Source organism: Anolis carolinensis, chromosome 2 (assembly GCF_035594765.1).
Source record: "Anolis carolinensis isolate JA03-04 chromosome 2, rAnoCar3.1.pri, whole genome shotgun sequence".
Lineage (NCBI taxonomy): Eukaryota > Metazoa > Chordata > Lepidosauria > Squamata > Dactyloidae > Anolis > Anolis carolinensis.
The window spans coordinates 311,075,690-311,099,643 of record NC_085842.1 but is presented as its reverse complement, the minus strand read 5'-3'; the positions used below and the strand labels follow the sequence as shown (position 1 = coordinate 311,099,643).

The window sequence follows — 23,954 nt, the reverse complement described above, 5'->3', positions numbered from 1 at the left end:
TTTCTCCCACCCTGGAGATTCCACAGATATATAAACCCATCTTGCCTAGTTTCCAACAGACCTCACAACTTCTGAGGATGCTGGCCATAGATGTGGGCGAAATGTCAGAAGAGAATGCTTCTGGAACATGGCCATACAGCCTGGAAAACTCACAGCAACCTAGTGATTCGGGCCATGAAAGCCTTTGATAACAGCTTAAAACTTTCTTCTTATGTTAGAGTATCCTTCTGGATTGGTACCCTGTGCTTATTCTCTACTAGAAAAGGAAAGGAAAGATGAGTGGATCGGTTAGGTTGATTCTAAAGTATCACTTATCTGGTTCACAGTAAAGGGCAGAATTAATTGGCTTCAAAATAAAGCAGGATTTATCACACATGACAGTATACATTTGTACCACTGAGAACTTGCAAATTTCTTATCAATCTGAGTAGGTAATCTACGTATCTGTCTATACACATAATAAAAGTGAAAAATGTGTATGTGTGTATGTGGAGGAGGTGTCCACTTACACAGACAGCTTCCCACCTCCACAACAGCTGTAATTCCCACTGAGTAGGAGACACCAATGGCTTCCCTCCACTGACACACAGGTTATAGTGAGTGCCGTGAACATGTAGCCCAAACCCTGCCAGTGTCCTCCACAAACACCACAGTGTTATAGTCCACATTTACTCTTTCCCCCTATCATTCCCATACTCACAATTCCTAATTTGTTTGTTTGCCATACTGCTCTTTGTCTTTTGCCAGGATTTCAGTACAATCAATCCAACAAGAATGTAGCTCTTTCAAAATGTAATACACAAAACAAAAGAACAACAATAAATCTTACTCCCCTTTACCCTGAATCAAGTCTTATCCAGAAATAGTTACAGCTGTTATATCAGCCAAAGTCACTCTAATGCAGATGTGGATTCAGATGGACATGACACATTTAGGATTCCCAGAACTCAGAATCCCTTTTCCAGTTCTGAGACCAAGAAGGAGAGATCTCAGAGTGAGAGCACTGCCTTGGAAATGGCGGTGCTCTTATGTTTCCTCACTTGATAGACTTCATTTGTTTTCTTGTTACATAAGACCAAAAAGTAGATCTGTTCAATCAGTTGCTGAGTGGTGACACTGGTGAGTCAACACCTAGATGGTCCCATTTAATGACTAGTTCTACTCGAGTTAAGACTAACAATAGGATTTAGGTCTTAAGTGCTTTTGATTGGAATGACATACTTTGTGGAACTGTGTTCAACGCTTAATGTATCCCACTTAATGAAACCCCTGTGACAACACGAGCGATCAAGGTTTTGACTTGGGTAAGAACTAAGCTGTAGAATTAATGCAGTTTGATACTACAGTAGAGTCTCACTTATCCAATGTTCTGGATTATCCAACGCATTTTTGTAGTCAATGTTTTCAATACATCGTGATATTTTGGTGCTAAATTTGTAAGTACAATAATTACTACATAGCATTACTGCGTATTGAACTACCTTTTCTGTAAAATTTGTTGTATAACATGATGTTTTGGTACTTAATTTGTAAAATCATAACCTAATTTGATGTGTAATAGGCTTTTCCTTAATCCCGCCTTATTATCCAACATATTCGCTTATCCAATGTTCTGCCAGCCCGTTTATGTTGGATAAGTGAGACTCTACTGTACTTCAATTGCCAAGGCTCAAAGCTATGGAATTATGGGAGCTGTAATTGTACAAGACATTTACCCTTCACCACCAAAACATGCTGGGGTCTCACCAAACTACAAATCCCACAATTCCATAGCATTGAGCCATGGCAATTAAATTCGTGTCAAACTGCATTAATTCTACAGAGTAGCTGTACCCTGGAAACAGTATTTAAAGAATAATGGAGAGTGACTGTGGTTTAGTGGTTTCAGTGTTGGTCTATGACCTGGGAGACTAGGGTTCAAATCTCCATTCAGCAATGAAAATCCAGTGGGTGATCTTGGGCAAATCACACTCTCTTAGCCTTAGAGGAAAGTGATGGCAAACTCCTGCTGAACAGATCTTGCTAGGAAAGCCATGTGATAGGATTGCCATAAGTCTGAAACTACACAGAGGCACATAATAGCAACAAAAGGAGAATGATCCTATTTTATTAAAGCAGTTTTAACCTTCTGAAGTGAAAGGTCTTGGGACTAAGAGATAATCAAACCCAACAGCTTTTTCATGCTTCAGTTCTCCCAAAATGCAACCCAGTGTAGTTGTTTCTTTCCTCAAAAATTCAGCATTTGGGAATGTGGATGCAATTCCAAGAGATGAAGCCTCCATCTGGTTCCTGGGCAGCTATTAGAAGCAGGACATTTCAGCTGCTAAAATAATCATGAACAAAGATATGAGTTTGTTAATTATTTAGACAGCATTAATGAGATTCCAACAAAGCAAAAACAAAAGAGTATTGTGGTAGTAGTTATACTGACTGTCTGACTTGGGCATTTTTAGCTAATGGGCCTTTGGAGGGAAAAAGTAAGTAGCATAGCCTAATTAAATCTTCTCGCCGTACTTTTGTCCTCAAGTGTTGATTTTGGATGGTTTGTGTTGGGAGCTAATTCCGAAAGTTTAGGGGAGGTGAGCATGCATAGATGATCTTATCCTCTGTTTTCTCATCTCCTTTTAACAAAGTCCTTTTTTGTGAGTCCTTTTAAAACTAGTCAGAATGGTGCGGACACCACCCAACATATCACAGATGAAAAGCGGAAAATGTTTGGCCAAATTGGGATATTTTTAGAGAGTCTAAAGAAGAGGGATGGCAGATAATTAACTGGGCATGTCCCTACCAAGTAAAGACCATCGGAAGGTGCATAGGGATCTTGGGTTAAGGAGCAGAGAATTATCATAGGATTTCCAATTTGAGGTATTCGCGTCTTAAGGTTGCCAGCTCAAGACTATCTCAGGCGCTGAGGTTTCAAGGCCAAAGTCTGAGACCTAGGTATAATCTCTTGTAATATTCTAGGGATCAAGCACTGGTGAAGTAATTAAACATGATACATTAAGCAGAAGCCACAGTACCACAAAATATGTCATTAAGAGTAAATGTATGTCTTTTAAGTGAGAAAATACACTGTATATACATACATTTCTTTCCAGACAGTGCCCTCACTCTGAGATTCCTCCTCCTTCATCTGACAACTGGAGAAGAGGAGTTTGAAACTGTAGTTTGGGTGGAAAATGTGGTGCTAATCATGGTCTTCCCTGCCACACAGTGGCTATTTATTTTATTTTAAAATGCCTACAAATTACTTTCATTTAGTTAACCTCACATTTAATGTGACCCTGGGCTGAAATATTAGATACCAGAGAGAAATATTATCCATTTGTCTCCAGCCACCTGTTCTATCTCTAGTTTGATCAGCTACTAGTTTAGTCCAGCACTCAAACCACTGAGTCCACTGGCTGTCTTCCTTATGCATATATATATATATATATATATATATATATATATATATATATATATATAGAGCCTCTGGTGGCTCAGTGTGTTAAAGCGCTGAGCTGCTGAACTTGCAGACCAAAAGGTCCCAGGTTCAAATCCGGGGAGCGGAATGAGCACCCGCTGTTAGCTCCAGCTTCTGCCAACCTAGCAGTTCGAAAACATGTAAATGTGAGTAGATCAAAAGGTACTGCACCGGCGGGAAGGTAACAGCGCTTCATGCAGTCAAGCCGGCCACATGACCTTGGAGGTTTCTATGGACAATGCTGGCTCTTCGGCTTAGAAATGGAGATGAGCACCAACACCCAGATTCGAACACGACTGGACTTAACGTCAGGGGAAACCTTTACCTATATATATATGACCAAACTCCTTGGCCACCAGGACTCATAGTTTTTCAACTGCAGCCCCTGGCAAATACGTGGATTCTTGGGACTCGATGCATTGTGAGCTGTAGCAGAGTTTACTTGGAGGACTCTTGTGTGATACTTGACAGTGTTGGATTTTGTCCAGGGTAATCTGCCATTTATAATGGGAAGCATCCTATTAAACAAGACATTCACCAAACTGGTAGAAAGGTTTAGCTGTCTGAAGGATAGATTACGGTGAATGGCCTTGCAGGTGATTTATCACTGAGCATAGATAGTTGTTATCACCGTCTTCCACCTAGTGGTAAATATAGGCATTTTGAACAAGGTAAGCCCTTGATAGTGTGCTCTGCACTACAGCTATTTATCATTTTTGTACAGTATTAAACCTCTTGACATCCTCCTCGCTCCAAATAATCCTGAGATGGGATTGGTGCCTTTTGGGGAATTCAAGCATGAGATGGATTGTACTTCTGTGTCATAATTACGTAATTATTTCTAAATGTGCATCTGGAGAAATAGACTAACACAGTTCCCAGAAAAATTGCCTCTTCTTTCCCACTCTGGTTTGGGGATGTATAAGTGACTACACTACTGCTTAACATTATGGCATGTTCCTTCAAAACATTTCTTCATTGTTGTATGTTTGGTGACTGAGTTACAAATTCCCAACCATACTTTGAGATGCTAACATTCTTTTCATGTTTCATCCGAGATGATTATTTCACGCATCCTCAGCTGATCCATGATGAAAATACAGGTATGAAATACATGGTTTTAGGCGCCGTAGGTCCCAACAGAAGTGAACAACATCATCTTTGCTTGTTTAGGAAGCCATGAGCTGGAACAGATGCAGCTCATTTTGGAGACCATCCCTGTTTTCCATGAAGAGGACAAGGAAGAGCTGCTCAAAGTCATGCCGACGTTTGTCAACAGCACCTGGGAGGTGAAGAAGCCCTTGAGGAAGCTTTTCCCAGAAATGAACAGCCAAGGTACGATGCGGAAAATATCTGATGGCATTCAAGGATAGGTTTTTCTGCTGAAAAACATTGAATGCATATTTATTTATTTGCGACATTTATACACTGCCTTTCTCAACCACAGAGGGGATTCAAGGTGGTTTTACACATAGACAACTATTCGGTGCCTTAAAAACAGTGTACAATTAACATGAACATTTCAAAACAGAATTATAAGATACATTTAAACATTTGAAACAATATAATCACTATTAATCACACTTTCCTCAATCATAATCCTTTGAACTCAGTGTAAATTAGATTAGATAATTCCTGGGTATTAGTTTAATATTTTGTTTCCAGCCTGCTGTTGCTTATGTATGTTAAATAAGCACATTCTGGTCCCTGTGGATAACACTAGCAACACAATTTTTGTTCCTGTGTTATAAATGTCATTTCCTAGTTGGTTCTATCATAAAAACATGGAAAAAAGTTTATTGAACAGCAAAAACTTTGTTTTTGAGGGACATCATACAGCACATTTAGCTATAGTTTTTCAATGAATATCTCATAGAGTCTCAACCTATTCAACATAGTTTATGGCAGCCACAAAAAGTGTTTGTTTGTACCAGCTGTTAGGAATTGTGGGAGTTGAAGTCCAAAACACCTGGAGGAAGGCCGAAGTTTACCCATGCCTGAGCTAGAATGACCCATTCTCTTTCACTCAAACTATTCCTTGCTGATCTCATGGACTCTCATTATGGCCTCAGAAGACACAACTGCAACAACTAAGCATTGTCAGGGAGCTCAATGGCCAGTGAAAAATGGTGATGGGGACATGGATGGCAAAGAAATGAAGAGTGGAGCCGACGCAGTCTCAGCCTATTTGGGCACCAAAATAGGACCAAAAGAGGTTCTGCCTGATGTGTCTGACTGATACCACAATCAATTTGTGGCCAGTCTGGACTGGCCCTGGATTAAGTGGTTGGTGTAGACCAGTAGTTCTCATCCTGTGGGTCCACAGATGTTTTGGCCTTTAACTCCCAGAAATTCTAACAGGTGGTAAACTGGCTGGGATTTCTGAGAGCTGTATGCTAAAACACCTGGGGACCCACAGGTTGATAATCACTGGTGTAGACAAATCGATAGTTTTGAGCACTAACCCCACCTACCTAGGAGCAAGCCCCTTATAATTCAGTTGCCAAGATGTCCTAAAGGCACCAGAACCCATCTAATGTTGCAAGTTAGGCAGGAGGAGCACTGGTTAGGAATCGGATAAAAGCCCAGTGAATGTCAGGTGCTGTAGACTATATTTCAGAGGAAGGAACTGGCAAAAACATCTCCGAGTATTCCTTGCCTATGAAATTGATAGAGTCATCAGAAGTCTACAGACAACTTGAATGCACAGGCAAGAGTGCATTGAATTGTATTAATAAACACACTTTCACATGTAGAGTCATAGCTGGAAGAGACCACATGTGCCATCCAGTCCAACTGCCTGCCATGCAGAAAAAGCACAATTAAATACCTCTGACAGATGGCCATCTAGCCTCTGTTTAAAAGCCTTGGGTACTTGGAAGTATGCCTCATGGAAAATAGTGGAGCTTATTTCTGAAGTATGTATTGGATTACATTCCCTGGCCCTGTTAGTTATCTCAACTGTAGTGGGTCCTGCCCTATTTTTAAGACTGCTAACGTCTGCAGGCCTCCATATCCTTCCGAAACAGACACGTCATTCCCATTAAGTATAATTAGAGTTCTACTTTTGAATCAAGGACAATTACAACCCGTAATTAAATAGAAGTAGAGCTTTAAAGGTTAAGTCATCTGATTTCATGCAGTGTTCTTATCGTGCCTATAATTGTCCCATGAAACACCCCATTTAGGAAACAGATCTGGTCTTGCCTCTGTACAGCTGGCCTGATTCTTTCTCTGCCACTTTTGCAGCCATCGATTTTCTGGAGAAGATACTGACATTCAATCCCATGGATAGACTGACCACTGAGATGGGTCTGCAGCATCCATATATGAGCCCGTATTACTGCCCAGAGGATGAGCCTGTTTCTCAGCACCCTTTCCGCATTGAAGATGAGATTGATGATATTTTGCTGATGGAAGCCAATCAAAGCCAGATGTCCAACTGGGAAAGGTATATGTATTTATTAAGTTGAGTTTGTATCAGCATTCTGTGGGCACACAGAAGGTGGGATCAAGAGCATTTTGCTGAAACTCCCATTGCTTTTTTTTCAAAACACTTCCCTAGTTAGCCCTCCACATTGACTGGGATTAAGAAATCAAGTCCTCTGTAAAAGTGGAAAACCACAAATAAAGAAATTGCTAATATTTTTACCGAAGAACACACCTCTCTGGAAATTTCTAGGATGTTTAGTATGACTCTATGCTGTCATCTGCTGGAAGTTGACCATGGATTCATACTGGAAAACCTTGATATCTCTAGATACTCCAGCATGACCAGAGGAAGTTGACCAAAGCAAGTCATAGAGATTCCCGTAGAGAAAATGTTAATGAAATCCATGGATAATCAAATCCACAAAAGTCAAAACAGAAATGTGGAGCAGTGATTGTAATCCTTTATAAATGTTAAGATTTGGTTGAAAATCTAGGGCAAACGGTCAGAAGCCAAAAGGGTTTTGGAACAATATTTTCCATGTAACACAGCTATGTCTTTTTGCATATTTATTTACTTTATTTTTATCCTGCCCTTCTCCTGGTATAGGGATTTAAGGTAACTATCAACAAGCATGACACAATTCAATTAAAAGCAGAGCAAATTCATTAAAACACAAATATAAAAATTAAAAAGCAATTTAATAATTTGTGGCATAGAGTATATAAAAATTAAAATAAAATTAAAACTATGTTTAAATCATACATTTTTAAAACACCAGATTAGATCATTGTATATGTTTGGACTCTTGATCCAACATTGTTGTTGTTGTGAGTGTGTTGTCAAGTTATGTCCGTGTTTTATTTTTTATTTTTTTATTTATTTATTTAATACATTTATATCCTACCCTTCTCACCCCAAAGGGGACTTAGAGCGGCTTACAAATCAAATTTACATACAATATTATATTATTAGCATAGCACAATACTGGCAATAAATTACTATATTGTACTATATCAATATATTGTAATATTATTAGTAATATTACATGTAATATATAATATATAATTAATATTATTATATTGTATTATTGGTATTATATTACATTACAAAATAATATTATTAATATTATATGTATATACAATATATAATAATATTATATATTATTATAAATTATATTGTATATATGTATTATTGTTCATTTTCCTGGTTAGCTGTTGCTTTTGTTGTTATTTTAAATACTCAATTTGGAAATTATTTACCCCTGATGTTCCTTTTCAGACAGCTGCCTAGAAAATTCAAGGAAAGATGAGAGAAAATTAAAATGTATCTGCGTATTATGTACACTGAGTCTTTGTCAAGAGAGAAAAATCAGCATATAAATAAATTAACAAATAAATATGTTACTATGAAACAATTAATTAAAGAAGCAGGGCTCAGATGTTAAGGAGATTGGTAACTGGCATATGAAATGTTTACCTGTACCTCCAACTCTGTTGTCATTTCAAACCTGTAGGTACCAAGTGAGCTTGTCTTCGGATGTGGAATGGAGACAGGAGAAGTGCCAGGATTTGGACGAAGTGCAACGTGATCCTCGAGCCGGATCGGGATCCATTGCCGAGGAAGCCCAAGTGGATCCCCGCAAATACTCCCAGAGTAGCTCAGAGAGATTCCTGGAGCAATCCCATTCCTCCATGGACCGAGCCTTTGAAGGGGATTACGGCGGATCGTGCGATTACAAAGTGGGATCTCCTTCCTACTTAGACAAGCTGCTATGGCGGGACAGCAAACTTCATCATTATTCGGAGCCCAAACTCATCCTGGACTTGTCACACTGGAAAAGGGCATCTATTGCACCCGCGGCGGAGTTAGCTTTGGAAGAGGAGCCGTCTAACCTTTTCTTAGAGATTGCCCAGTGGGTGACGAGTACGCAGACGGGACTCGATTGCCCCAATACCGTCCCAGAGATCCAGGAACGGAGTTTGCCCTCTTCACCTCACCATCTCCAAAGAGAATCCAAGGAAGTTGACAGCAAAAGTGACCCTCAGTTTGATTTGGACGTCTTCATTTCCAGGGCGCTGAAACTTTGCACGAAGCCTGAGGACCTTCCAGACAACAAGCTCAAGGATATCAACGGTGCATGTCTAGCTGAACACCCAAATGAGATTGTACAAACAGAAGTGTACCATAAAGAGAGATGGTAAAACAAAAGAAACAAACCAAGGTTTTGGTAATTTCCTTCCCAAAAAAATCTTCCATTTTTAGGCATTACTTACCCAATGATGAATAACAGCCAAGATCTGATCACACACAATGTTGGCTTTTTATCCAATGCTGCTGAAATGCCTTCACGTTAAGGGCAAGCACAAACCAAGATCCCCTTTTGAGGCCTTGAAAGTAAACCTAAAAGGAGTCCTGGGGTGTGAATGAAATGCGGGGATTCTTACGCTGCCTTAACGCTTTGCCTTTTCCCCTTAGGGAGCATGTGTCGGACATCAGCCTTCAGTGCAGAGAATTTAACATACAAAATGCTGCACTTTTAATATTACCGAGAAGAGTCAAATAACTTCTGTCCTGAGAGCCAGGAAGGTTTGAGGAGTCCTCAGTCAGATAGCCAGAAACCCTGTTTCTTAATAACTTTACAGTCCACTTTGGTATGGCCATTTCCCATGAGCTTTCAATCTTATTCCCATGACATTTGTAAGACAGGCCAGAGCAGTATCTGTATTACAAATTGAACATGGAACTGAGAGATGGTGGCCAGAGCTTGGAAACGTTACCCTTTCAAGTTCTAATTCTGCAATTGACTCACAATGAGTTTATGATTGAGGTAAAAGTTCAAATGGGGACTCCCAGCTTGTAGTTCATGGTCAGTAAATGGTTATTTAGGGAGAAGCCATGGCCCAGTGAGAGATATGCAAGGTTAGCCCAACTTATCTTGCAGCCTGGGACACAGTAATAAATAACACTATGTCTAACCAAGTTAAGACATAGTACCTAAAATTAGCCAAATTACTCTGACATCTAAAGTACGCGTCTTTCTTCCTGAGCTCTGACAGTGCAACACTCACAAATGGTCCAACTACTGATTTGCTGACTTCTCATGACGCCTAAACTGCTGCTTGATATGGATGCCTCGCTTTACCTCATGCTAGGGCTGGTTCCAGAATTGCATGCTTTGCATGGAGAAGGTTTTGCCTTCATTCTCTCAATTTTAGTTAGAAAAGTTCAGTTACTACTTCAAAGAGTTGGAGAATTGGGGAAAAAACCTCACAAGGACACTCCAGTCCAACCCCATTCTGTCCTGCAGAAACACACAGTCAATAAGGCATACTTGACAGATGGCCATCCTATCTCTGCTTGAAAACCTCCAGAGAAAGAGAATCCACCACACTCCCAGATAGCATAATCTACTGTCAAACAGCTTTTATCACAGGCATGAGCAAGCTTCAGCTCTCCAGGTGTTTTGGCCTTCAATTCTCACAATTCCTAACAGCCAGTAAACTGTTAGGAATTGTGAGAGCTGAAGTCCAAAACACCTGGAGGGCTGAAGTTTGCCCATGCCTGTCTTGTCATCATGAAGTTTTTCCTAATGTTTAGGTGGAACCTCTTTTCCTGTAGTTTGAATACTTTGTTGTAATCTGAGCAGCAGCAGAAAATAAGCTTGGTCCATCTTAATGTGACATCCTTTCCCTCTCAATCTTCTCTTCTTCAAGCTAAACATACCCAGTTCCCTAAGTTGCTCCTTGGCTTGCAGATCTTTGATCATTCTGGTCACTTCTCTCCCCCAATTTGTCCTTATCCTTCTTGAATTGTGGTGCCCAGAATAACACAGTAATCCAGGCGAGGTGTAATCAAAGCAGAACAAAGTGGAAAATAACCTCTGCAGGAGATAATGAAGGGCCACTGCCAGTCAGAATGGAGTGTTAAAGTGTTAAAGGAAGACCGAGTCACAGGGGAGCTTTTTATGTTTTGCCCACAGCTTGGTGAATGGGAGGACTCATTGGATCTCATTGTGCTGTTACTATTTTATGTCCAAAAAAAGGCCTTCTGGTTCGCTTTATGTCCCCCGGGCCTAAAATGAGTAAAAAATGCCTCAATGCTCCTAAAGAATGCATGGTGTAAAACCAAATTTTTAATTTTGCATGTTTTCATGGCTTTGCAACAGACATCACTGCTTGCACAATGGTGCAATTCATTGTCAGTACGTCAGTGGGGGTTTTCACTCCACCAGCATTATATTGGATATAAGATATTGAAACATGTGACTAGGAGAGTGCATGATGTAGCAAATTTGTTGAGGCTGAAATTCCCAAATAATAGACCACCTAGGATTTCCACACATGATAGAACATGATAGAAGAAAATTAGGATACAAATGAAACAAATTGATTATTTAAAGCAGCCCCATGAACAACAGGTAGGATCTGAGTAAAGAATGGAAAGATCCCTTTTGTGTCAGACTTTGCCATACAGTGCAACTTCCATAACTGCCATTTCATTTATCCATATCTGACAGAAAAACTTCATTTCAATTGAATTGGCAGTTATCCACAGTTTTGCATATCCACACAAAGTCTAAGAATGTGTCCTCCATGGATACAGAGTCATACTATGATGGAAAGATAATGTATTGTGGCACATGAATTTAAAACCACTGGGTTCAAAGTTTAAAACCAAACATGGACGAAATGCCTCATCACACTAGAGCATGAATCCACTTTAAATCCGGTTGCTGCCTCCTGCAGAAATAACAACAACAACAACAACAACAACAACAACAAAAACAACAACTTTATTTTTGTACCCTGCCTCTGTCTCCTCAAGGGGCTGAGTGGTTTACATGGGGACGAGCCCGGTAAAATATATACACAATATCATAAAACAGAATATAACAACAATAGTTATAACAACAGGACCTGTCTGGCTGAGCTGTTTAAAGACCCCTCCTTAAAGTGGATTTAAAGTGTATCCAAGCTCTAGTATGATGAGGTCTCAAGATATAAATTGTGCATAATAGCATTGAGATACATATTGCAAGGGTTTTTTTCTTTCTTTTTGGGATACATTGTGCAACCAAAGCAAGAACCTGTTCACAAGATTCAGAACTGTAAGAGTGATGAGCTTACATGTTTGTATTTTGTTTCGGGATATTGATATTGCCAGTTGTATATCCTGTTGTATTTAGGAGAACACAAAGCCCTCATCTGAACAGAGAAATGCCCTACAAATACAGCTTCAGACCCTGTCTAGTCCTGGTCAAGTTACCATCTCTCTTGCCCCTGAACTGATGTGTGAATACCAGATGAATAGCTTGGATTGCTCAGCATTAAGTAATTGCATGCACAAAATATGGTGGTCTATACACGTTTTTGCGTTTGATTGTGGCACATTATACAACAGGCAGGGAAAACTTTTTTTCTCTTGAGGACCAAGTTGTTTCAAAGCAGTTTGCAATGGAATGTTGCACCAGTGGTAGACAGAGCAAGAGCCAAAAAGATGCATCTCCTTCCTTCCTTCCTTCCTTCCTTCCTTCCTTCCTTCCTTCCTTCCTTCCTTCCTTCCTTCCTTCCTTCCTTCCTCTGCTTTTATATTATTCTCTCACACATTTTCTTTTTCTCCTTCTTCCTTCCTGTCAAAGGGGGTAGTGGGGCAGGAACAAACTACACTTCCAGAAACCTGGGCAGATTCAATAGGGCTTGCTTGTGTTCATTCCAGAACCAACTCTTATGTAATAAAATAGTAAAAGTTGGGCTCTAGGCTCTCAGTACCAAGAGGAGCTATTAATCAGAATGGATCTGAAACTTTAAAAGTTGTTTTTTAAGATTACAACTAATAATAGAGATTGGAGGGATTTTTGGAACTGTCCAGAATGTAACTTTTCCATAGGCTTGTATGAGATCCAAGAGGTTCAAGAATGAGATCCCAAGGAGCAAATGCCAGTGCTATCAAAACCAGGCAGGGTTTGAGATCAAATGCGGAATCCAGAGAAAGGGAGCAAATATTTATCTATGTCTTCTTGACAGAATAAACAAATTACTTGGATTGAGAATAAATCTGCAAATGCCCAGTGTTATAGGGAACGGTGGATAGAAACTGACCCTAAGGCTCATATAGTATTGAACATACATTTCTATCACACCACCCAGAATGCATCCAAATCTGATACTGGAAGCTGCAGTGATTTTGTCCCAATTTAGTAACTGGGTCAGAGATCACTAAGCAAGACCAGAAATCTCCAGGTAAGTCTGAAACCATAGACAACCATTGCTGTCAAAGTCGGCAACATTGGTTTAGAGCAGTGGTTCTCGACCTGTGGGTCCCCCAGATGGTTTGGCCTTCAACTCCCAGAAATCCTAACAGCTGGTAAACTGGCTGGGATTTCTGGGAGTTGTAGACCAAAACACCTGGGGACCCACTGGTTGCAAACCACTGGTTTAGAGAGACCTCTGTTTTGACTCAATACTAAGTAGCTGCCAATGTTCATTTGTCAGCTGAGTGGGTGTCTTGTTGTATCCTAGACTATCACAGTGGAGAAGTTTAGGCTAAATGCAGTATTCCTGGGATCCCAATCTGGCCTACTAGGGTGTTCAGCTAGACAATAGTTGGATGGACACATACCTCTTCCTCATGACACTACTATTGGGTGGCTTCCTAGCTGTTGTATGGTGTCCTTTCTATGACTCGTCTATTCTAAAAGGGTGTAGCACATCTCTGAAGCTTAGTTTACAGGTGGATAGATTCAGCTAAGGAAACTAAGAGTGCATCTACACTATAAAATTGATGCAGTTCATCACCACCTTAAATCCCCATGGCTGAATGCCATGGATTCCTGGGGGTTGTAGTTTGGTGAGCCTCCAGCACTATTAGGCAGAGAAAACATTGAGTCTTGGCAGTTAAGGTGTCATCAAACTGCATTAATTCTACAGTGTAGATGCATCCCATGCCCAGAGTTTACGAGACCTGAGCAAGACTGTTGATAACAGCTCACTTTCATGGAGAGCTCACATTCATGGTGTTGCCATAAGTTGAGGTTGACTTGATGGCCATTAATAACAGCAACAACAACAACAACATAGTTTAGTTGCTCATAGTAATAGCTGCTGGTATTCTAAGTCTCACCTTTAAACCACTGGTCCTTCCCACCGCTTGAATGTGGATCTCAATAGCCTACTTGAATTAGAACTTGTCCCTTGGGATGAAATACATATTTTCCCTCCCCTTTGCTTACCAGCTGCTCCTGAAATGCAGAGCTCAATTTTCCAAGCCAGCAGTGAAAGTAAAACCCTAGTAAAGCTTCCAGGAGTAAAATTCCTGCTGTGAACCTCAGCTCTAGATGCCTCCCAGCGCCTTACAAGTATTAAAAGTAGGAGGTCGATCATAGTTTTGCCTTAAAATTTCTCAAGAGGAGTTTGGTCTTTTTCATGTATTTTACTATATTCAATCTCAAAAGGAAAGATGAGAAAGAATGGAATTTGGTTTGTGAAATGCTGCCAAATTTTGAATTTATGTGGAGTTCTATTTCAATCTATCACTGAACCAATTGTTCTCTATCAGTAATTAAGCCTAAACTTGAATGTTCATTATGATCCCTTACCTGTAGACCATGGCAAATGAGTCCTGAACAGGGATCATAATACTTTTTTTTTTTTGCTTTAAGGCCAGTTGCTCTATTTAAAGAAGAGAACGACACAACTGAGTGTTTCCCAGGAATAGCCAATTCTCAACTTCAGCATTTTTCCCACCACAGTTGTTTTGCACTGAAGTGTCCTTGTAAGATAAAGGAATGGAGATAAATTTCAAAGAAATGTTGTAAATAAACAAAGATACACACAAATAGCTGTGGTGCAGGCTCTTTTTTCACTCACGTTTCTGAGCACCTTACTAATTAATTGATCAAATAATTTATATCTTGAAGAAATGTTATATAATTCTATTTAATCTGCTTGCTCAATTAAAAAAATCAAGTTGGAAATATGTAAATACTACATGTTTTCATTCATGGGATTATGTTATTTTTCCCACTTGCACTGGAAAAGATATCCTATTTATTCTTTGACTCGTATATTACTAATGCCATTTCTATAAATGAGGTGATATCTTTTAATTAAGTGCGTTCAAAAGTTTTGGGGCTCCATAGAATTCTTAAGACTGATACTGCACTTTTACAATTGATGGATCCTAATAGAAATATGCAATGTGTTCTTGAAGGCTTTCATGGCTGGAATCACTGAGTTGCTATGAGTTTTCTGGGCTATGTGGCCATGTACTTGAAGCATTCTCTCCTGACGTTTCACCCACATCTATGGCAGGTATCCACAGCAGTTGTGAGGTCTTGGAAAACAGAGGAATTCCAGACATGAATCAGTCAGGGTCAGCTAACACATCCCAACAAAGAATTCCCCTAGGCAGGAAGCATCAGGCTTTGAAGTTGCAAAGCCATTCAATGCTAATCAAGGTGGCCAATTGCAACATTCACATTTGCCTCAAGCAGACAAGAGTTCTTTCTCCCACTATGAACTTTCCACAGATATATAAACCCCACTTGCCTAGTTTCCAACAGATCTCACAACCTCTGAGGATGCCTGCCTTAGATGTGGGTGAAACATCAGGAGAGAATGCTTTAGGAACCTGGCCAAATAGCCCAGAAAACTCTCATCAACCCAGAAAATGTGCACTTAAAAATAAGCATTGGATACAAGTGAAGGAGGAAAACTCCTATGTAATATGTTATATTTAATGTAAATAAATAACTATTCAGTGTTCATAGCATTAGGAAGCTTTAACATTTTGCTGAAATGTTAGTTTTGAGGCATGTGTAAATTTTGGGTGGAGGGGAATAAAAGCTCAGATCTTCAGAGCTAAACTCTATGTTTTGGGGAGGTGAGTGTTTAATACAGTCTTTGATGAAGAACAAAGTAAGTCTTATGGCACCTTAAGGACTAGAAAATTTTATCTGGCACAAAGTTGATGGACACCAACCTACTTCATCAGATTGTGGAAAGATTTTGAGTAGAGCCTGGTAAGTCACTTTTTGAGGTTGCAACTTCCAAAATTCTCCAGCCAGGATGGCTACTTTCAGATGTTTGGATTATTATTATTATTATTATTATTATTATTATTATTATTATTATTATTATTATTATTATTACTATCAAGAAGAGGCAAAAAGAAAGATCCAGAAATGGTTTCTCCAACAAATTATGTATTTCATCAAAAATTGTGCCACTTTTAAATTTGATTTCAGACACTAGGAGGGAAAAGACTTCTCTCAGTTTGGCTCAGTGAAGGTATGACACCAAAGTAATCCATCTTGAAAATGTAACCCTAAGAATTTTGGAAAACAAAGCTTAAAAAAAACCCTTGTCTTTCCAAGTTTGGTGTAGAAATCAGATACTGTATGTGTTTCTGCCTACAACATTCATAAAAACATACTTTCCATATTGGTTAATCTGCAGCTCGCACAGCCTTTGTAGGTTTTCAGTGTGCACACTTCTAGTCTAATGGACATTCAACCATTTAATTTCAATTTCACGTCTTTGATGAAAATGAAGATAATCCAAGAGGATAAAGCAATTACATTTTTGATATGCTTGCTATGCTGCTTGCCATTTCCTCCTCTTCTGTTCACCTGAATTATCTCCTTTATTTTCGAGACTGAATCCAGACAAAACAGAGGTGCTTGCGATCAAGGGTCCTAATCTGGGGATGAAGGTGTGTCAAACAGATCTGGACGGGGTTGCACTCCCCCTGAAATACTGTATTTGCAGCTTGGGAGTGCTTTTGGGCCAGTCTCTCCAAATGTCAGCCCAGGTAGATGTGACGGTTAGGAGTGCTTTTATCAGCTTTGGCCAGCTGCGCCCCTTCCTAGATTTTGAGGACTTTAAGATGGTAGTGCACACACTGGTAACCAAGGTTGTGTGGGGGTGTGTAAAAGGCACCATGATGTAATGGGTTAACTGGAAAGACGTGTCAGCAGCTGATTGGCTAAGCATGTCAGGAGCTAGCAATCTGATTGGCTATTGTCTCTGACTTGCTGCTAAGGGAAACAGTTTGAGCAGGCATTTTTACCTTGGAGAGAAAAAGAGAGCGCTGACTGAAAACAGACAGGAAGTTAATAGCTGCCAACTCTTTAAAGCCTTGTCATTTCTGAGGCAATGAGGCATATTTAAAGACTATTTTAAAGGACTGTTTATTTATTTCATGTCAAAAGCACTGCACAATAAATACATTTTAAAATGATGAAATAAAGGAAATCACAAGCAACTAAATAGTTTTAGACCAAAAGCGGGCAGCAGCAACCGCATTGTTTATTCCCTCTATTCTCTGTAAGAAATCAGAGAGACTTGCTATATATATTGTTGCTCTGATTGATCTCTTGAAGCTAAGTAAAGTTCCTGTTACTTGTTACACAAATCTGAGTGACACCTTATTGAGGTTCAGAAGCAGTGGTAAAGCTTCTATTACATCTACAATACACAACAGGTTGGACTACTGCAATACACTGTCCATTGGGCTACCTTTGTACCAAGTTCGGAAACTCCAGCTGGTTCAAAATATAGCAGCCAGATTGGTAATAGGGACATCCAGGAGTAAACATATTACACTGATCCTAAAGTCACTCCACTGGCTGCCAGTTTCCAGCAAAGTACATTGATTTAAAAGTTCAATATTTATGCATTACCACCTTTTAAACATACAAATTGAATGTTATCATAAATATTACTGTGGTTATGAATGTGATAATTGTTTCTGTTTTTTTCTTTGAAATTTCTATTAGAATAAGAAAATTGAGATGAAGAACTAGAAGTAAACCATGCCAACATTTATTTTATAATATTTGAACCTTTTAATTGGGCTTTCTGCTTCGTTTCTTCTAATATCAGATCACACTATTTTAAAGTCCCAGTATTATCAAAACATGGAGCTCCCGGTGGCGCAGTGTGTTAAATCGCTGAGCAGCTGAACTTATGGACCAAAAGATCACAGGTTCGAATCCGGGGAGCGGAGTGAGCTCCCACTGTTAGCCCCAGCTTCTGCCAACCTAACAGTTTGAAAACATGCAAATGTGAGTAGATCAATAGGTACCGCTCTGGCACGCCGGCTCTTCAGCTTAGAAATGGAGATGAACACCAACTTCCAGAGTTGGAAACGACTGGACTTAATGTCAGGGGAAACCTTTAACTTTACCTATCTTATTATCAAAACACTTTTAAAAAGAACAGAAATCTCTAACTTAAGATGTGACTGTTTTCAGCCACTTGTGTATCTAAGCAACAATAAAGATTATTGGAAAGATCTACGTCTTCAACAGCTTATTTCCTTCCACCTCCCTAACAAGCATTGATATGAATCAGTGGTTTCTAACATACTACTGGGATATGTTATTTGGAATTTTATTAGAATTCCCAACTTAAGTTCTAATAAGGATACATCTGCACTGTAGAATTAATGTAGTTTGGCACCACTTTGGCTGCCATGAGTCAGTGCTAAGGAAACATGGGAATTAAGGCATCAGCCTTCATTTTCTGCTCTGGCAGGTGGCCCATTGAGTTGATGTTTTAGTTGATTATGTATTGCTGTCTGATGTATTTGTATGAATTTTATATGTTGTACACCACTTTTAATCCCACCCACGGGAGAAAAGCTGGATTGAAATGAATAAATAATAGTAATGATGATAATAATAATAATAATAATAATAATAATAATAATAATAATAATAATAGATCGAAAAATCAGCTGATGATCCAAAATGCAGACTGTGCAAGGAAACTGATGAAACCATTGATCATATCCTCAGCTGCTGTAAGAAAATCGCACATACAGACTACAAACAGAGGCACAACTATGTGGCCCAAATGATTCATTGGAACTTATTGGAAAATGAGCACGCAAAGACACTGTGGGACTTCTGAATCCAGACTGACAAAGTTCTGGAACACAACACACCAGACATCACAGTTGTGGAAAAGAAAAAGGTTTGGATCATTGATGTCGCCATCCCAGGTGACAGTCGCATTGACGAAAAACAACAAGAAAAACTCAGCTGCTATCAGGACCTCAAGATTGAACTTCAAAGACTCTGGCAGAAACCAGTGCAGGTGGTCCCGGTGGTGATGGGCACATTGGGTGCCGTGCCAAAAGATCTCAGCCGGCATTTGGAAACAATAGACATTGACAAAATCATGATCTGCCAACTACAAAAGGCCACCCTGCTGGGATCTGCGCGCATCATCCGAAAATACATCACACAGTCCTAGACACTTGGGAAGTGTTCGACTTGTGATTTTGTGATATGAAATCCAGCATATCTATCTTGTTTGCTGTGTCATAAAATAATAATAATAATAATAATAATAATAATAATAATAATAATAATAGAAAATAAACTTTTTGAACCAGAACTCCTTTGGTTCACTTTTGCCCATGCCTGTTCTAGATCATTGTCTATTACAGTACCAAGTGAAATTATAGCTTTCGTTAAGATCACCGTTGCCGAAAACAATATCCTCAAGCTATTATCATCATCATCATTTAATTACTTATTAATCGCCCTCCATCCAAGATGTTCTAGGCGATTTACAAGCTAAATTGTAAAGGATAAAAATACATACATACAGAATGACACAGGGTTCTTCTTTGTGGTGAAAAGTTTTGGAAAAATTAAAAAGAATGAAAGTTTGAAATGATAATATAAGAAAATTACTAGGGAATCACACGAGCACCCTCTTTTGGTCTTTTGGTGTAAATGCTCATCCTGGTTTAAACCATATTTTGGATGGACTCAGGATAAAAATAAAGCAAAGAAATAAATAATCAGGCGCCCGTGTTGATATGAATCTTTCACATCTCTGAAATGCACAACAGTGTTTAAAATGTTGTATAAACTTCCTGCTTGGGGGAATCCTTTGTTGGGAGGTGATTAGCTGGCCCTGATCAAGGATGGGGACAATTTCAACAGAAAGGAGAAAACCATGGAAATCAACAGAATCTGGCTGGCTACCAGTATTTTAAAAAATCTAAAATCAGAACAGTAAATAAAGAACAACACTCAAAACAGGGAAATTCCAGAAAAGAAACAATCAGGGCCAGCTAATCACCTCCCAACAAAGGATTGCCCCAGGCAGGAAGCAGCCAAGCTTTGAAGTTGCAAGGCTATTCAATGCTAATCAATGTGATAAATTGCAACATTCACACTTGCCTCAAACAGACAAGAGATCTGTTGTCGAAGGCTTTCATGGCCGGGATCACAGGGTTGTTGTATGTCTTTTGGGCTGTGTGGCCATGTTCCAGAAGCATTCTCTCCTGACGTTTCGCCCACATCTACGGCAGGCATCCTCAGAGGTTGTGAGGTATGGAGAGGAAGAGACAAGAGATCTTTCTCCCACCCTGGACATTATTCCACAGATATATAAACCCCACTTGCCTAGCTTCCAACAGACCTCACAACCTCTGAGGATGCCTGCCATAGATGTGGGTGAAACATCAGGAGAGAATGCTTCTGGAATATATATAGCCTGGCCATATAGCCTGGAAAACTCACAGCAACCCAATGTTTAAAATTGTTTTAATATTTGTATATTGTATATTTTAAGTTGTATTGTAATACTTTAAATTGTGAGCTGCTTTGTGTCTCCATATGGAGAGAGAAGGTGGAATATAAATAAACATAATAATAATAATAATTCCCCAGACACTATGTGTGATCCAATACAAAAACCAGCATAGTGAACTAGAAATATGAATATGACTTTTAACATCATTTGCACTGTTCAGTTTGGTAATATCTTGTATTGTTTAATTATGATTTTTAAATGATTGAATCGCTGTTGTGTTTTTTAAAGTTATTTATGCATGTCTTTATTTGTTGGCATTGAATACTTGCCTTTTATGATGTTAATTAGCCGCTCTGAGTCCCCTCAGAGGGGAGACGGGGTGAGATACAAATAAAGTTATTTATTATTATTTGATACGCAACAAGATTAGTACACAGCAAACAAGATCACTATGCTGGCTGTTGTATTGGATGACACTTAAAAGACACTTTCCAAGTGTCTAGGACTATGTGATGCCTTGGTGAATAATGTGTGCCGATCCGAGTAGGGTGGCCTTTTGCAGCTGGCAGATGGTAATTTTGTCAGCATCGATTGTTTTCAAGTGCTGGCCAATGTCTTTAGGCACTGCACCCAGTGTGCCGATCACCACTGAGACCACCTTTACTGGCCTGTGCCAGAGTCTTTGCAGTTCAATCTTTAAATCCTCATATCGTGACAGCTTTTCCAGTTGCTTCTCGTCAATCCTGCTGCCACCTGGGACTGCAAGATCGATGATCCATGCTTTTTTTTTTAAACACCATTGTGAGGTCAGGAGTATTGTGCTCCAAAACTCTGCCAGTCTGAATCCGGAAGTCCCAGAGTAGTTTGACGTGTTCATATTTTGTAACTTTTTTGGGCTTGTGATCCCACCAGTTCTTTGTCACAGGCAGATGGTATTTGTGGCACAAGTTCCAGTGGATCACCTGAGCAACGGTATTATGCCGTTGCTTGTAGTCCGTCTGTGCAATCTTGCAGCAGCTGAGGATGGGATCCATCATTTCATCTGCTTCCTTGCAGAGCCTATAGTAACAATAATGATAATAATAATAATAACTTTATTTTTATACCCCGCCACCATCTCCCTGAAGGGACTTGGGGCGGCTTACATGGGGCCAAGCCCAAAAAGTAACAGACATAGTAAAAACACATCAAAATAACACAAATCAATATAACAGATCAATAAAGCAGATCAATAAAACATGGATTGAATAAAAACGTGAAAGACACATAAGAATCAGGCCCTTGGTCTCCTGTTTTTAAATTGTTGTTGTATGCTTTTTCTTGATGTATTTATTGCTGTGTTTGGATTTGTTTTTACTGTTGTATTTTTACATTGTTTGGCCATGGTCCCTTTGTAAGCCGCCCCGAGTCCCCTTGGGGAGATGGGGTGGGATATAAGAATAAAGTATTATTATTATTATTATTATTATTATTATTATTATTATTATTATTATTATTAAAGTTCCATTTGTGATCCACATACAAGTTTTTTTCCTTGTCAATTTTGCTCTCTATTTTTCCCAGGAACTGCCCATCGAGAACCTTCTTTTTCCAGTTTCTTCTTCTTCTTCTATTTATTTATTTACATTATTTATTTATTTATTTATTTATATTTATATTATTTATATTATTCTCATTATTATTATTATTATTAATCTTGTTTTGTATCAAATAACAACAACAATAATAATACAGAGTCTCACTTATCCAACACTCGCTTATCCAACATTCTGGATTATCCAACGCATTTTTGTAGTCAATGTTTTCAATATATCGTGGTATTTTGGTGCTGAATGCGTAAATACAGTAATTACTGCATAGCATTACTGCATATTGAACTACTTTTTTCTGTCAAATTTGTTGTATAACATGATGTTTTAGTGGTTAATTTGTAAAATCATAACCTAATTTGATGTTTAATAGGCTTTTCCTTAATCCCGCCTTATTATCCAACATATTCGCTTATCCAATGTTCTGCTGGCCCGTTTATGTTGGATAAGTGAGACTCTACTGTACTTGCAATCAGCCTTGTTGATCATCCTCCAGTTTTTGTAGCATCTCCTCCAGAATCATCCAATCAGATCTCTCCTTTTCCTCTGCATCCCTCGGTGGTCCCTAAAGGCATCTATCTTTACAAGAGAGCGCTGATTGGCTGCCTCGGGCCGGCCCATATTAGCATATTCAAATTTCCCACGTCTCCTTTTCTCGTCGGCTTCGCTTCCTCCCGGTGAGAGAAGTGAAACTGAGCTGCGAAGCGCCATTGGCTGAAGGCCGCCTCTCCTCCGCTTGTTATTGGCTAAGAAGGATTGTCACTCAAAAAGAGCGCCCACCTCTTGGGTGACCCGCCTTGCCTCCGTCGTGTGAGCCTTATTCACGCTTTGGCTTTGATGGAGGAAACATCGCTGGTCGGAGAAGGCAACGTTGAGGAATAGCCTCCCGGGAACAAAGAGGCCGAGGTGGCTGCTACAGCTCCTAATTGGGTAATTAGTATATTTATCAAAATTAAAGCCCAGAATTTACCTTTTATGGCTTTATGGGGTTCATTTTTGTATTCTTCCTGGTTGTCTTCCTCTTTGGGCCTTTGGTTTATATTGGAGGAGAAGGCTTTTCTGTTACAAGCAGGATGGATTCATAATTAAGGCATAACCTAAGCTGGTCTTAACAGGAATATGCATAGCAATAGGCACTGGGCATGTTACAAGTTTAGAAAGGAATCTTTGTAAATATTTCAGGATGGGTTTAATGACTTATTTTAGATAGTTCTAGTTTTAATTATATTTTAATATTTTACAGTCTTCAGGCTGTAAATTGTATTGCAATAATAATAATAATAATAATAGGAATATCGATAGCAATAGGCGCTGGATATGTCACCTGTTTAGAAAGAAATCTTTGTATTATGTATCTGTTGTGGTCTTATGTACACTGCTTTGAGTCCTATTTGTGGTAGAAAAGCGAGATATAAGTAAACAAATAATAATTTGTAAATATTTCAGCATGGTTTTAATGACTTATTTTTAGATAGTTCTAGTTTTAATTCTATTTTAATGCTTTACAATCTTTAGGCTGTAGATTGTATTGTTTTTAATAATAATAATAATAATAATAATAATAATAATAATAGGAATAGCTATGGCAATAGGCATTGGGCATGTCACTTGTTTAGAAAAGAATATTTGTATTATGTATTTGTTGTGGTCTTATGTACACCACTTTGAGTCATTCATGGGAGAAAAGTGGGATATAAGTAAATAAATAACAATAATTTGTAAATACTTCAGCATGGTTTTAATGACTTATTTTTAGATAGTTCTAGTTTTAATTCTATTTTAATGCTTTACAATCTTTAGGCTGTACATTGTATTGTTTTTAATAATAATAATAATTATTATTATTATTATTATTATAGGAATAGCTATAGCAAGAGACACTGGGTGTTTTAGATAAGGAATCTTTGTAT

The 23,954-nt window shown here is 38.9% G+C and overlaps 2 protein-coding genes across 4 annotated transcripts in view; both read left to right on the top strand.

The window, feature by feature from the left end:
- mapk4 (mitogen-activated protein kinase 4) overlaps nucleotides 1–14,733 on the top strand; it is an 87,057-nt gene extending 72,324 nt beyond the window's left edge. For all 3 annotated transcript variants that reach the window (XM_008120456.3, XM_062972556.1, XM_003227288.4), the window contains exons 4-6: nucleotides 4,640–4,801; nucleotides 6,716–6,917; nucleotides 8,413–14,733. In XM_008120456.3, coding sequence (XP_008118663.1) covers nucleotides 4,640–4,801; nucleotides 6,716–6,917; nucleotides 8,413–9,100 — 1,052 coding nt within the window. In that variant the 3' untranslated portion in view covers nucleotides 9,101–14,733. The remainder of the gene's footprint in view (nucleotides 1–4,639; nucleotides 4,802–6,715; nucleotides 6,918–8,412) is intronic.
- An 8,084-nt stretch (nucleotides 14,734–22,817) lies between these two features.
- The window catches only part of me2 (malic enzyme 2), a 47,461-nt gene continuing 46,324 nt past the window's right edge, over nucleotides 22,818–23,954 (top strand). Inside the window, exon 1 of the mRNA XM_003227284.4 lies at nucleotides 22,818–22,974. The gene's annotated coding sequence lies outside the window, so the exon portion shown is untranslated. The remainder of the gene's footprint in view (nucleotides 22,975–23,954) is intronic.